The sequence below is a fragment of the Vicia villosa genome, linkage group LG1, assembly GCF_029867415.1.
Source record: "Vicia villosa cultivar HV-30 ecotype Madison, WI linkage group LG1, Vvil1.0, whole genome shotgun sequence".
Classification (NCBI taxonomy): Eukaryota; Viridiplantae; Streptophyta; class Magnoliopsida; order Fabales; family Fabaceae; genus Vicia; species Vicia villosa.
The window spans coordinates 130249647-130264554 of NC_081180.1; the positions used below are offsets into that span (position 1 = coordinate 130249647).

The 14908-nt window shown below is 36.9% G+C and overlaps 1 protein-coding gene and 1 pseudogene across 3 annotated transcripts; both read right to left on the reverse strand.

Annotated features, from left to right (window-relative positions):
- Positions 1–6381: 6381 nt before the first annotated feature.
- On the reverse strand, positions 6382–6906 carry LOC131644195 (protein EIN4-like; annotated as a pseudogene).
- On the reverse strand, positions 6735–13119 carry LOC131644194 (uncharacterized). 3 transcript variants are annotated; one of them, XM_058914628.1, is made up of 3 exons: positions 12769–13119; positions 6946–12624; positions 6743–6870 (listed from the first exon to the last, which is right to left on the reverse strand). In XM_058914628.1, the coding sequence occupies exon 2, from the start codon at positions 9025–9027 to the stop codon at positions 7963–7965; it is 1065 nt and encodes a 354-aa protein (XP_058770611.1). In that variant the 5' UTR covers positions 9028–12624; positions 12769–13119; the 3' UTR covers positions 6743–6870; positions 6946–7962. The 3 variants fall into 3 exon arrangements, with proteins under 3 accessions (XP_058770609.1, XP_058770611.1, XP_058770610.1); XM_058914626.1 differs by having other exon boundaries at positions 6735–6870; positions 7872–13119; XM_058914627.1 differs by having other exon boundaries at positions 6760–6909; positions 7872–13119.
- Between the last annotated feature and the right edge of the window lie 1789 nt (positions 13120–14908).

Below are 14908 nucleotides of genomic sequence, written 5' to 3' on the forward strand. Positions count from 1 at the left end.
ATCCATGTTCTCACACCTCCTTCTTCTCCTGTAACCAATACTCTTACTCCTCCCCACTCACCCATCACAAATGTTCCCATTCCTTCATCTCCACCCACAACCAACCTTGCTTCTGACCAGGCCATTGAAACCCCTGTTCTTGACATCCAACCCCTTCAAACTCTCTTTCCACCTCACACAAATATATCCATTTCTCAACCCCCACCTCATGCAAACTATGAACCCATTCCTTCCACCTCTCAAAATAATCCTTCTGTATCAGATATTCAAGATTCTGCATCACATGAGCAATTGCTCCGTGACTGCAATTACACACCCAAGCCTCGTCCTGAAGCTGAGCTGGTAGTGTTAGATTCTGAGAATGAAGCAGAATCATCCTTCCGTTTGGATAGAGAGCCTCAACCCTATTCTATCCCAAACCCAGATTCTCCCATAACCAAAATAAACTCCCGCCGAGCATACCCTATTGGTGTAATCTATGAAATGGTAAAGAGGAATATCAGAAGAGTCTTTAATACTTTCAGAATAGTTGAGCATGCTGGATTAAATGATGTTGCTATGCGAAAATTCTGGAGAATCTTCCAAAGAAAAGCAGATGCTTATTTTGAAGAACTTCAGGAAATTTGTGTAGAACTTGCTCCACGACCTTGTGGAATTCTGAGGAACTATGAAGACTTCTGGTTCAGTCGTCTTGGAGAGAGATATTGCTTTGAAGAGAAGAAATTCATTGATGAACTTGTAGAAGCGCGAATTTCTGCGGAAATGGAAGCCAATCTTTGCAGGGATATTGTGGTCTGGAAACCTAAGTATCCAGTTCTGACTGGAGACTTCAAGTCCTTGTTTGACTTTCTGAGGGAAAACCCTTCTGAGGAAGACCCCAACTTGGTCATTCCAGAAGTTGTTGACCCACCAGAAGTTGAAGGTCCTTCTGCCCCAAGGAATCTTGCTGCCATTCTCCAAGCTCTTGAGAATGGAGATTCTGATCTTCCTGCTCCTGAGTATGAAGAAGATGCTGATATGAGAGAAGCTGATGCTGAAGATCATCCTGTTGAGTCTATTCCTGTTGAGGAAAATCAAGATGATGATCTCACAATGGAAGCTGCAGTTCAGAATGCTGTCCCTCTGAACAGAAGTTGTGAAGCTTCTTCTGGTGAACCCTCTCTTCTGGTGAAGACTCTAGAGGTTATTCAGAAGAACCAAGCTGACCTAGCTTCTCGCATGGACGCGCAAGATACTATCAATGCTGAGTTCCGCTCTTTCATGGAGAGGCAGACTGAGAGCAACGCTGGGATTCATGACATGCTGGCCAAGATTATGTCTAAGCGAGGGTCATCTTAGTCCTTTTGTGTCTTAGTAGTTTCTCTTTGTTTCTTGCATCTATCTTCTATGCATCTTCCTTGTACCTTCTGACAATTCTCCTTTTGCAATCAATGAAAGTTATCCTTCTTTTCTCTCATTTTGTTTTGTTTTTCATCTGAATCTTTTGTGTTTTTGATGTTATGATAAAAAGGGGGAGAAAATGTGATAAATGATCTGATTTATATTATCAGTTGCTGGGAGAAAGTCTCCATATTTCTAACAAGAAATTGCAAGTTCTATGTCTTTGAGTGTTTTACAGGAAGTGAAGATATTCTTAAAAGCTCAACATTAGAAGCAAAGACATGGGGAAAAGCAATTATGTATGGAATAAAGCTCATGGAAATTGAAGCAAGCTGAGTGCTGTAAAGCTTCAAGATCAGAAGCAAGAAGGAAGAATGTTATGATATTCTGATAATAGAATATGCTCTAACTCATTCTTATTCCTTATATGTTCTGATGCATGTTTTAGTTCTAAATATGCTCTGAAACATTATTGTTTTTGCTCTGATACATATTATATGTTCTAATACATATTTTATGTTCTGATTCATTCATGCTCTGACTTTTGTCGTTTAGTTTGTTCTGTAACATTTCAGGATGTAGAGATGCTCTGATGATGCTCTGGTACATTCAACAATGTTCTGATACAATCTAGCATGCAATGATTCAAAAAGAAATTCAAGTTCTGAAGCTGTCCTATGGAAGCAAGAATCATAAGCTATGAATGTTCTGAAGATCTAAGCATATGTGATCGTCTCAACTGAAATGGAAAATACTCAGGGAAGTCCTTTATTTATAAATTTCTTCTAGTATTTATTTCAGGGGGAGATTATTTATCTCAAGGGGAGATTGTTAATCTCAGGGGGAGACATATTCACACACTATGTTTATATGCTTATGCTATAGCTGTGTAATTGTCTTTAGCCGTCTGATATTCTGATCACAAATTCATATCATTTATATATGTTTTTGTCATCATCAAAAAGGGGGAGATTGTTAGAACAAGATTTGTTCTGATCAATATTCTTAGTTTTGATGATAACAATGTATATGAATTTTGTATGAGATAATGTGGTACTCTAATACTATGCAATTTCCATTTCAGGAATTATATAAAGAGTATGCACAAAATCAGCGCAAGAAGCACTGACTCAGAAGGTTCAGCATGCAACATCAGAACATGGTCTGGCAAGACATATGAAGATGGTCAAGCAGAATCAGAACATGGTCTGTGGAAGCATCAGAAGGACTTGAGATCAGAATCAGAAGCACTGAAGTTCTCATGGTATCACGCTCAGAAGCATTTCAAGGTCAGAAGACAAGAAGATGCTCTACACCAAGCTGTTTGACTCTGATGATATTCAAACGTTGTTTACACAAACATCATATCAGAAGCAAGTACTAGCTGGCAGGCTACGCTGACTGAAAAAAAGAACGTTGAAAGCTATTAAAGGAAACGTCAGTAGACACAGCGAAAGCAAGGCTCGAGGTAGTTGACAAAAGAGTGAAACATTAAATGCAATGTTGTACGGAATACGCAAAGCATTAAATGCTCCCAACGGTCATCTTCTCAAATGCCTATATATTGAAGTTCCGATGAGAAGCTAAAAAAAGAACACTTGCACAAATATACAGAAACGCTGTCAAATTCAAAAAGCTCTCAAACATCATCAACCTCACTACATTGCTGTTGTAATATCTTAGTGAGATTAAGCTTAAACTTAAGAGAAAATAACAGTTGTGATAATAGCTTTATAAGAAGCATTGTAACTCTTAGAATTTGTTTACATTAAGTTGTAAGAACTAGAGTGATCAGGTTGTTGATCAGTATACTCTAGAAAGTCTTAGAGGGTATCTAAGCAGATTGTTCCTAGAGTGATCAGGTTGTGATCAGTATACTCTAGAAGACTTAGAAGTTGTCTAAGTGGAAAACCATTGTAATCTCGTGTGATTAGTGGATTAAATCCTCAGGTGAGGTAAATCACTCCAAGGGGGTGGACTGGAGTATTTTAGTTAACAACGAACCCGGATAAAAATCATTGTGCGAATTGTTTTTATCTTACAAGTTTTAAAGCTACACTTATTCAAACCCCCCCTTTCTAAGTGTTTTTCTATCCTTCACAGGTGACGTGAATTTTGTTGAAGAATGTTTCTATCATTGTTATGTTGTAATTGTTGATAAGTTGTTGTTGTTGTTGATGTTTTGCCTCTATTAATTGGCAAAGAAATCAAGTTGTAGGCTTACGCCAAAGTTGATTTGTTGTTGTGTTGTTGTTGTTATCGTTGTATGTTGTAGGCTTATGGCCGATGTAGAAATTATTGTTATGTTGTTGTTGTGTTGTTGTTGTCGCATTTATATTGTTGTCGCATACATAGCATATCCAGTTGGAGCTGATGCTCGGTGAGTTGGCCTGGATTGGCAAATATTAAGTTGAAGGTTTATGCCTTGTTTTTAAGTTGAAGGCTTATGCCTTGTCGACGCCTCTTATAATTGACGGATTTTAAGTTGGGAGTTCTACTCCATCGGTACCATATGCATGTGCATTGTATGAGTCGCATTCTGAGTTGCATTTTGAGTTGTTGTTGCGATGATAACTTAGTTGTTATATTATGTTAATGGCGACGAATGTTGTTTGAAAGTTGTTGAAGTGGTTATTTTATATAATCTGATATAATATATTGTTTATCATACACTCAATTATATGGTCCGATATCTCACCCTTTCTATTTGAATGTTACCCCTATGTTTGTAACGCGCAGGTAACCCAGGATGAAGGCTAATTATCTTCATTAGTTCGAGTCAGGTGTTGGTCGCTCTGATACGTAACACTCGGGGATGAACGCTTGTGCTTTATCGTTGTTAATACATGTTTAGTTGCTGAATTTTAAGTTGATATTAATAAATGATTTGTCGTTTTTAAAGTTTTTTTCAGTTGGACAAGATAATATGTCATTTAAGTTGTAATTGTGATTCTGCTGCTTATTTAATGAAAGTTGGTTTATTTTCAAAGATTAGTATATGTTGTTATCGGTTCATCCGAGTTTTAAGTGTTATGTATCTTTTTGGCATATGCGATAATTGCTGTTGTTTTAAGTTGAAAATGTGACATCCTACTTATGTGTTGGAATTTTGTAACTCTGATTCTCATAAAAATTCGCCAGGTAGAAATGGGGTGTTACAAGTTACATTGGTGGGAGAGCACTCGCTCAGAAGGTATTAAATGTTTGTTAATATTGGAAAATCCATATGAAAGACAATGATGAGTTTCTCAAAAACTCTACAAATTCCAAAGACATTCTAATGTCCCCCACGCACCAGCTGAGATATTCCACTGTATCACCTCCTCCAAGTAGCGGGAAGAGGAAGTATGGAAATATAAAAGGAAACGACAGAAAATGAAGAGAAAGAGTTTATAGAGATTGTGCCAGGATTTATAGAGGTTCGTTTGATCTCTTGGCCTACTCCACGTCCCAAAAATTTCTTCCTGAGAATTCCACTAAAACAAATATTTTAGCTTTTGATAGGTTATATCCAAGAACTTTCTTACAATTGATTGAGAGCCCTAGTTCGGCTTGGTGGGAGAACAGAAAATCCTATGTTGGATCATGTTGTAGGAGGTGGAAATTCACCTTGTGAGAAAGATATTTGAGTTCAAGTGTGAGTGGTTGAGTCTTACACCAACTATGAATTGTAGAATATTAAATTTATAAGAGAGATAACTCAAATACCTAATATTTTAAGTTTTTGATGAACATGTGATGTCGCTCACTTGTAATATGAAACATTACTCTTGTTTTTGATTATGCCTTCCTCAAATTCTCCAAATACATATTTTATAATTGAGTTTTAAATTTCTTTTATGATGTGAGTTTTAACATTTTTCCGTGTGTTCATAAACTCACTAGAAACCCCTAATATAACATATTTTTTTCCTCTTAATTTTTTTCATATATTTTAAATTTAAATTAATATATTTTATATAGTTTAGAGTTTAAATTGATATATTTACATACTCTAGAGAATATTTATTATGTTTATTTTAGTTTATAACAAAATTTGAAAAGAATAAATAGTTTATATAATACATTAATGATTTATTCTTCTCTTTGAACTAAAAATATTTTTTTACAATATACTGCAGTAAAAGTCATACAAGATAAGTTAAAAAGTTTAACATTGTAAGTTTCAACCTCAACTATACATCACACCAAATGTTTTTGTAATGTTTTCAAAAATATTTGAATCCAAGAATTCAATATTTTTGAAAATCCAAATGGCACCAACTAAATCATTCTAAGATAAAAGAAACAATAAATATCATGCATTACCTTCTTCATCTTTCATACAATCACTTGTAAAAGATTTACTACTTGACATGCTTATAAGTGTTACCTCTCAATCTACAATTACTTCTAAAAGATTTGTTACTTGACATGTTTATAAGTGTTACCTCTCAATCTTTTGTTGATCTTTATAGAATGAAATTGTCTTATCGAGAGTTTCTCCAAGTCATGGAAGAAAACTATGTGTTATAAAAAATTTCGCTAAATCAATTTCCCTTGATTCAATAGTTTCCTAACAAGAAAGAATTATTTTGTTAACGTGTTGCATGGATAGTGGAAATATTGAAAACTTGTTTAGAGATGGATTTCTCAAATATTTTAGAAATTTTCCAAACTTTTAAAGTGATTGTATGGCGTTTTAGCTTATAATAGTTTTCTATTCATAGTTTGTTTAAGAAAATACAATGCTCTAAATTATGATAAATAACGGTTATGGTTGAAATCACATTTGATTCTGACTGCAGATACCAAACACGGTTAAATTGTATCTGCAAGACTACATCACAATCACAACTGCAATGCAGCAACCACATTCATGGCTGCAACACAATCACGAGTCAAAACCTGCACTGTCAAAAGACTCAATCACAACTACAACTACTACAAAATAAACTGACTATTTTTAAGCAATCGGTATCGTTAAAAATCTAAGATATCTGAGGAGTATAGAAACTGTATTCACAATTTTTCACCTGAACGATGCAGGACTGTTCCAAGTTCGTCCGCTATCTAATGAAGTAGAATTGGTTTCCAAATCACTCAATTCATTCCTGCCAGCATGCATCTATCCTTCATTTTTTTTCTTCTGCATTTGCTATGAGAGCTATGATCAAAGGCCATTTAGGGCCATTGAATTTCCTGATCCTAGTCGCGACTTCAAAACCATCCATTTCAGGCATGTGAATATCCAACATAATTATTTTAAATGCGTTACCACCAGAGCCAGTTATAACACCCACACACTCAAATCCTGACGAAACCGCAATTACTTGACAACCGAGCTTCTCGAGTAGCTTCTTCGTCACGATCCTGTTTAAACCATCTTCATCTGCTAACAACATATTGAAGCCACTGGGAATTTGAATAATCTTAAGGTGCAAGCACGTATCTTTCGAGTGATGGTCCTGTCTGAAACTTTAGAAGAAGTGACACGCCTTGCGCCAAACCCTAAGAGTATGGAAATATTAATATATATCCTTGCATTATCTGTAAGTAAAGTCAAAATTATAAAAATAAGCATACCATGATGAATTAAAATAGTTACTTGGTTTCTTGTGTATACAAATATGATTAAAAGCTTGTATATCACGGGGAAGAAGATTGGCAACATGGACATATCCGACCACTGTCCTATTTGGCTCATCGTAGATGGATTGAATTGGGGTCCTAAACCGAACCGTGTCAACAACGAATAGTTTGGAAATAAGGACTTTCTAGCTTTTGTAGAGACCGGATGGAAGGGCATTGATGTTATAGGGAGAGGATATTACATCCTTAAAGAAAAATTAAGGATTCTGAATCTTAAACTCACTTCATGGAACAAATCGGTCTTTGGAAAATAGGACTTGGAGATTGAAGGAGTTCAAATATTCAATGATGCAGACAATCTTCTGGTTTTGTGCAGGGAAGAAGATACTGAAGGAGTTATAGCAAAGTGTAGCGATGTCGTTATACGGATGTGGCTTGACTTGAGGATTAAAGAAAACATGATCCTTCAAAAATTGAGAGTGAAATAGGACAATGAAGGAGACGGTAACAACGGATTTTTTCACAAAATTTTGAAGGAAGGAAGACGAAGGAATTTCATAGGAATGTTACCGTCTCCTAATGGCCTGCTAGAATCAGTGGAGGAAGTCAAGGAAGAGACTAGGAGTTTTTTTTCAGAATCTTTCAAAAAAGAAGACAATAGTCGCCCTCTATTGGAAGACATCAGCTTCAAATCTCTATCTCAGGAGGAGTCCAATTCTCTAGAGCTCCCTTTTTTCTGAATCTGAAATCAAAGAAGCAGTGTGGGGTTGTGATAGTTCCAAGAGTTTGGGGCCGGAAGGTTATAATTTCTTCTTTATCAAATAGTGTTGGGCCTTCTTAAAGGTTGATTTTATCTGTTACGTCAATAATTTTCATGAATTTACTGTTCTATCAAAAGCAATAACTTCATCTTTCTTTACCTTGATTCCAAAGAAGAACATACCGCTTGGCCTAGAAGATTACCGACCCATCTTCTTAGTTGGATGTCTTTATAAAGTAATATGCTATCTGCTAGAATAAAAAATGTTGAGGCGCCGGTGTGGAGCTCAGAATTGCCCCAATAGATTGATCATGGTTTATCCTTTTCTGCCCATACACAGCATTGGAATCTGACCTCCCATTGAAACGCTTCTTTGTAGTACTTGAGGATGTAGCCACTTGAATCTTACCACTTCGAATGCCACTCTCGACACGTTCCCCAATCAGTATGAGTTCAGTGAATCCAGATGATGAACTTCCCAGCAAATGACTATAGAAAGGACCAGTCAGTGTACTCATAAACATATCGACCAATTCTCTGTCAGCTAAGGAGGGTTTGACTCTTCCAGCTAGATCTCTCCATTTTTGAGCATACTCCTTGAAACTTTCCTCGGGTCCCATAGACATGCTTTGTAGTTGCATGCGAGTTGGTGCGAGATCAGAATTATATTGGTATTGCTTGTAGAAGGCAACAACCAAATCTTCCCAAGTATGGATGTTGGTACTTTCCAGTTGATAGTACCATTCGAGTTGAGTTCCAGACAAGCTCTCTTGAAAGAAATGGATCCAAAGTTTCTTATCAGCAGTATGAGGTTGAATCTTCCTTACATACGATCTCAAGTGCAACTTGGGACATGAAATCCCATCATATTTAGCAAAGGCGGGAGTCTTGAATTTCGGAGGAATAATGACTCCAGGAACGAGTTCCAATTCTTCAAAATCCAGTCCAGGTATCTTCTGAATTTCTACGGCTTTCATACGTTCTTCAAGCAGCTTGTATTTGTCGTCAGGATGTTCATCCTCATGGTGATAGTCTTCATCTTCTTCAGAAGGCTTGGCAGTATCATGGTTACTTTTTGCCTCGGTTTTGATACTAGCATCATCACCTTGCTCATCCTCATCACTGTCTTCAGAGGTTTCAGCATCCCTGAGTTGCAAGGTCGGTCTAAGCTTTTTCACCCGAGTCTTCTTACCCTTCTTCTTCTTTTTAGTCAGCATGGATTTCAGCACTTCTTGCCCCTTGGACAAATTCAGAATCAAGGCTTGGAACTCAGTGTTTTGAGCTTGGAGATCCTTAACAGATTGTTCAAGGTTCATGATGCTGAAATAAACAGCGAGGCAGGATGAGAGATCTATTATCAGAAACCTATTATGCGATGTTATGAATGCTAAATGCAATATTTTCAAGGATCTTTAGGAATTTAGTTAGCAACATTAGAAGATGATTTGGTCGCGTCTTTGTCTGAGGAAATCTGAATTTTGTCTTTGAACGTCCTTTTTCGAGAATCAAGCTCACCATATCGAGTGGGTCATCGTCCCTGATTCGGGATACTTCTGAATTTGAAGGTACGTGGCTAGAGGAAAATAAATCCTCTTGCCCCTTGCTAAGTACTGAGTCTTTGAATTGGGAGGTCTGTGGCCAGAAGAAAATAAATCCTCTTGCCCCTAAATAGGAATTCAGTCCTTGATAAGAGCACCTGAAATTGTGCGCCCTAAATTCCTAAGATCCTTGAAAGGGTTAGTTAATCATGTTATGCTTATGATGTCATGATGTCATGATGTTATGCGAATAAAGTTAGTTAGGCATAGTGTGAGATGGTAAGGGCAAACATGTCCTTTTAACAAAACCTGCAAAGAACGAAGGTTAGTAGCAAACATAAACAGGTCACACAAGTCACGCAAGTCACACAAGTCACACAATTTTTGGCTTAAGGCTTGCATGGAGTCTGATCAGGTGTCCTTCCCAAGGGTATTTCTATGAATAAGGAGATTTCAGCAACGGGTTCTACCAAGTGACTCAGAATTGTCAGCCCCCTCTAAAGCACCCTCGAACATGGTAAATGCATACCACGCAATGATACTTTAGGAAGAAACCTATCTGAGCTGTAGTATCGGGTAGCGACCATAACTTGGCATGCACCAAGAATAGCCCTCCCACTACGTTCCTAAAAGTCAGGATGGGTTAAAGGTGACTAAAGGTCCTTGAGCTCCGACGCACCCAAAGATACATGCATAAACCTCTCTCATGCAAAAGAGGTACACAACAACCAGTGGAGGCCTAACTCAAGTGTGAACTTCATTTTGACCAACCCCAAGCATGCACAAGGGGGGTCTCCATGACTATGCCACTCCTAATCTTAAGTGTTCTTGAATCCGGGAATAGGATTCGTCCTTCAATTTTCCCAAAACAACCCTGAAAAATAAAACAAGCAAAGCAAGCAATAGAAAACATTTAAGTGATTCCTAAACTTTTAAGGTAACCCCTCTTTTATCGAATTTTAATCCCCAGCAGAGTCGCCAGTTCTGTAATACGGTGAACTGACTTTTTATCGATCGAAATGTCGCGGTTAAGCATGAGTCGCCACCGACTTTTATTTTATCCAAACAGTATTCGGAAAGGCTAAAAGAAACAGAAAAAAACCCTTTAAAGAAATCTAAGTTCGGGGGGTAATTTATGCAAAGGGAAGGTGTAAGGCACCCTTTGCATCCATGGTTTTCCATGGGCTCTTAATTGCTTTGCTTGCTCGTTTGTTTAGAAAATGTAGATGAAAGAGATAGGGACTTTAGCTCGTAAATGAGCGTAGCCCTTTTGAAAAATTATGAGAAAGAATATAATGAAAGTTTGAGCATTGCAAGGCAATTAGGGGCAATTACTTAAACTCAGATGATAGGTCTCTTTTTAGCCTTTCAGAATGAAAGAGTCTATCCTTGCCATAAGAGGGCAGGAAGCCTTTCGTTTGGAGGTTGAAGGGTCGTCGAAGCATCCTTTGCCATAAGACTGTCCCATGCCATAGAAGGGCAGGTAGTCTAAGGCAAGGATCAGAATAAGCCATTTTCGTAGGCAGCCAGAAGATACCTCAGCCTTTTTCCGTAGGCAACTTCCGAGGGTCAAGGTCATATTGTGTATTGAAGGCAGCATCATTTAGGGTCGTATGACCTTTAATTATCGAGGCAGCATGGCTGAGGTATCCTCAAATTCGAGGGACATAGCTTATTCTGCAAAAACACAAAGGCAACATGCAACAGGCAACAAGGCAACAGAGAGGTTACCCCAAAAGGGTGCGTGTGTGCAACAATCACGTGATTCAATTCGGAATATATTATCTTATAATTAAATGGCTCTAATTCAGTTCAAGATTGCACTCCCTAAATTACTAACCACGCAATTTAAATAATATAATCACACAAATACGGGGGAGGGAAATTGTAACCAGCGGATCCCTTAATAGGGTTTGACATAAGTAATAATAAAGCATAAAATATTTAAGGTTAGGGTTTAGGGTTACCAACACTCGTAGCCTTGGCGGTCAACAAACCCTGAAAATTGAAAAGGAAAGAATAAACAGAAGAGAGTGAGTGTATTATTTGTTCTGAGGCAACTAGGGTTAACCCTAAAAAATAAACATAACATTACGGAAAAAGGGTAAAAGAAAACTTAGCTTCGATTGATGAAGGTTGAGAATTGGAGGTAGATTGAAGCATTGACTCTGACCATCTGATAATTGAACAGAGAAATAAGAGGAAGTGAGTGTAGAGGGATTTCATTGACAGGGGCAATCAAACCCTAATTAAAACAAAATAATAGGCGAAAAATATTAAATAAGAAGAAATTAGAACTTAGCTTTGCATTTGACGTGGCGCGTAGTCGGAGTGTATTTGAAGAATAACCCGAAAAAAGACACGAAGAAACAAATATTTCAGTGTATGGAATGATCATCGTAAACCCTAATTAGGGTACGAGTTAACCATGGCTAATAGAATAAATAAGATCAGATTAATTAATTATTGGTTTTTTTAACCTAATTAATTAAATTGGTGAAAATAGAGTTTCGATTAAATATTCTAACCCCAATACATATTTTTATCAAATCAACAAAAATATTTATAATTAATTAAGTAATTCAAACAAAGTAAATCAATTAAAATCCAATAGAAATATTAACAATAATTAAAATAAATATTTTTTATTTTAATATTTTTTATGAAAAAAAGAAAAAGAAATTAAGAATAAAACTTCGTGAAGAAAAAGATAATTAAAAGGATGTTAAAAGAAACAACATATAAATAGTATAAAGTAATAAAAATAGATAAGTTGTATATAAAAATTAAAAGGAACTCAGCTTGGATTCTATGCTGCGCATGACTGAGGGTATATGGTAGAGGTGCGATTCTGATGTGCGTGAGATCTGATAGGGCACACATCTGATGGCCAGAGATTAGGGAACACCGTAGGCGCGCCTTAATTGCATACATAGGATCTACGAATGTGAGAAATCAGAGAAATTCAACAAAATAGTGTGGGGAGCAAAGATCGAACCCCCTCCGTATTACACCAACGCGCTTCTCTTCACCAACAAGCCAATGATCATTTGTTGTCAATCCATTCTGCGTTAAACAACATAAAATAAAATAAAACAGTTGCTGGAAAATTAAAAAACGCGCGCCATCCAGGGGTCTTCTTCTTCGTTTATGCCCTGCAAATACATACAGTTTTGCCCACGGTTTTCGTGGGTAGCCATAGCCCTGCATATAACAAACTCAACAGAATACCATACATAAATTCCAAATACGACCATCGATCAATCGGAAATCGCTTCCTAAGTTCAATAGCATCCCTAATTTGGGCTAATTCTACCTGTAATCAGAATTCCCAATTCTCAGTCCAAGAACCATAAACATGGTGAATTCTTCATCCTGCACTTAAAACTTAATCCAGTTATCCAGAAAGCATCGAATCACAGTTATGAACATAAACATGTAATCAAATCACATGAAAAACGCGTGGATGTATGGAATCGAATCAAAAAATATATGACTCATTCATGAGCGGGATTTTACGTTTCTGGGTATTTTGGTCGATGGTGAAGGTCGATTTATGCTCAGAAAGTACCAAGGAGTCAATCGGGATGCTCTATTTCGCTTGAATCGATTGTCTTCTGCCTCCTTCCCTTTCACGATTTTCTTGCTTTGTATAGGGGTTCTGAGTTGCGATTTTTTTTTGCCTCCAATCCTTATTTTCTTTTTTTTTTTCGTGTCGCCTTTGAGAGTCATGTACTTATAAGAGATTTATTTAGGTTAACAAAACTAAACCAAATCTACATAATTCTTATGATTGAGGTTTGATTTGAGATTCATATGAAATTTTGCTATTTTGGTCTCAATCAAATCTTCATCCAATTTCACACGCTCCATTTGCTGTCCAAGGCCAAATATTTGGTTTCTAGAAGCAATTGAAATAGCATATATGATTTAATTCTTTCATTTTCTATTTTTAATAATTTATTTAATGTTTACATGAATAAAATTCAAAATAAACATAAATAAATATCATAAAAATAAAATAATGGATATAAAGAATTATTTTGATATTATGGGCTTATTTGGAAGCCAAATAGTGGGCCAATTAGTCAAAAAATTATCAAATTTACTCAATTTGACTTTCCACGTATTTTCTCAATTTTTGCAAAATTGTGCAAGTCATAACTCCTTCATTTTTTATTGTATGGAGGTGTACTTGAACTTTGTACCTTGATTTGATTTTGAACAGGAGAAATAGTATGGGCAAATTTTGGGGTATGACAGATAGGGTGAAATTTCCTGACCCTGTCGCTGAAATAAGGAGGAATAGGGCTGAAAAACATTGAGGACTTCAATACAGCATTGATGTTAAAGTGGGAATGGAGGATTCGGGAAGGTGAAAGTTCGAAATGGTGGGAAGTATTGTCTGCTAGATACAGGAACATACAACTGCAGGTTCAAAACGACATCGTTTCTAATAACAATATTTCTAAATCTAATTGGTGGAAAGACCTTATTAATTTAGAGAAGAGGTATTTTAGCTAGGATTTTCTGAATAGGTGCAGTTTCGTAGTAGGTAATGACGCTAGCACACCTTTTTGGAGCGCGGTGTGGATCAAAGATAAGAATCTGAAATCAATGTTTCCCGATCTTTAGGCTTTGAGTAATTCAAAAGGCTGTAGCGTAGAAGAAGCTGGGAGTAGATACGATAACTGTTGGACTTGGGGGGAATTTGGAATTCCAATTTCACATGATCCCGTCGTCAACTCAACTAAGGTAAACTTAAGGATGGTTCTGTTGGATGCTTATTGGAATGTAATGTGCAGGATTATGTTATTTAGAACAACAACGAAATGGAGGTTTATGCAACTAAAAGCGGATATAAGTTGATCCATGTTCGCCTGTGCAGAATGAAATGGTCTTAGAAGCGGTTTGCAAACATCATTTTGAACATCTGTGGAAGACGTCGATTCCGTTCAGAATCAAAGCTTTTGGCTGGAGGTGTCTTTGGAACAGGTGTTGCACCCCAAAATTTACCCTCTTAATTTATCTGAGCTATAAGTTATGGATGACGTTTATTTCGTCAATCAAAATTGGAGAAAAATAATAAAGAGGTCTCAGGGTTTCAAGAAAATGCGGTGTGAAATTCGGTTTATACAGCGGAAATATAAAATTTGCAAGTCTCATCTGGAAGGTGCTATGAGTCTGATTCCCTCGTTGTCGGGACTACTTCAACATTCCCTACATTTTTTGTGTTCGAGTCGAAAGCTATTTCATCAAGGAAAGTGGCGGGAATTAATTGTTTCTGAAAGTTCGGGTTTGCCGCTCTGTACAGTCCATCGAATATTCACAAATTCATATCTCCTGTGTGGATTACTGTCTTGAAGCGAGACCTATGTAGAAAGTTTTTTTTTGATGTATACTTCATTTTTCTTGTTGGGTTCGATAATGTATTATGTGAAGAAGGTGGTCAAATTTGCAAATTACCTGAGCTGTTACAGTGAAAAATGATGCTGAACAGCAGGTTTTCGGACATTAAAAAATTCATATCTCATAATCCGCTTGTCAGATTCACTCGAAATTTTAACTGCAGATCCGTGCCATTATTCCCGAAATTTCATATGTTCGGGTCGAAGACCAATTATGCACTGAAAACGCCCAGAATTTTGAAGAGCGTCGG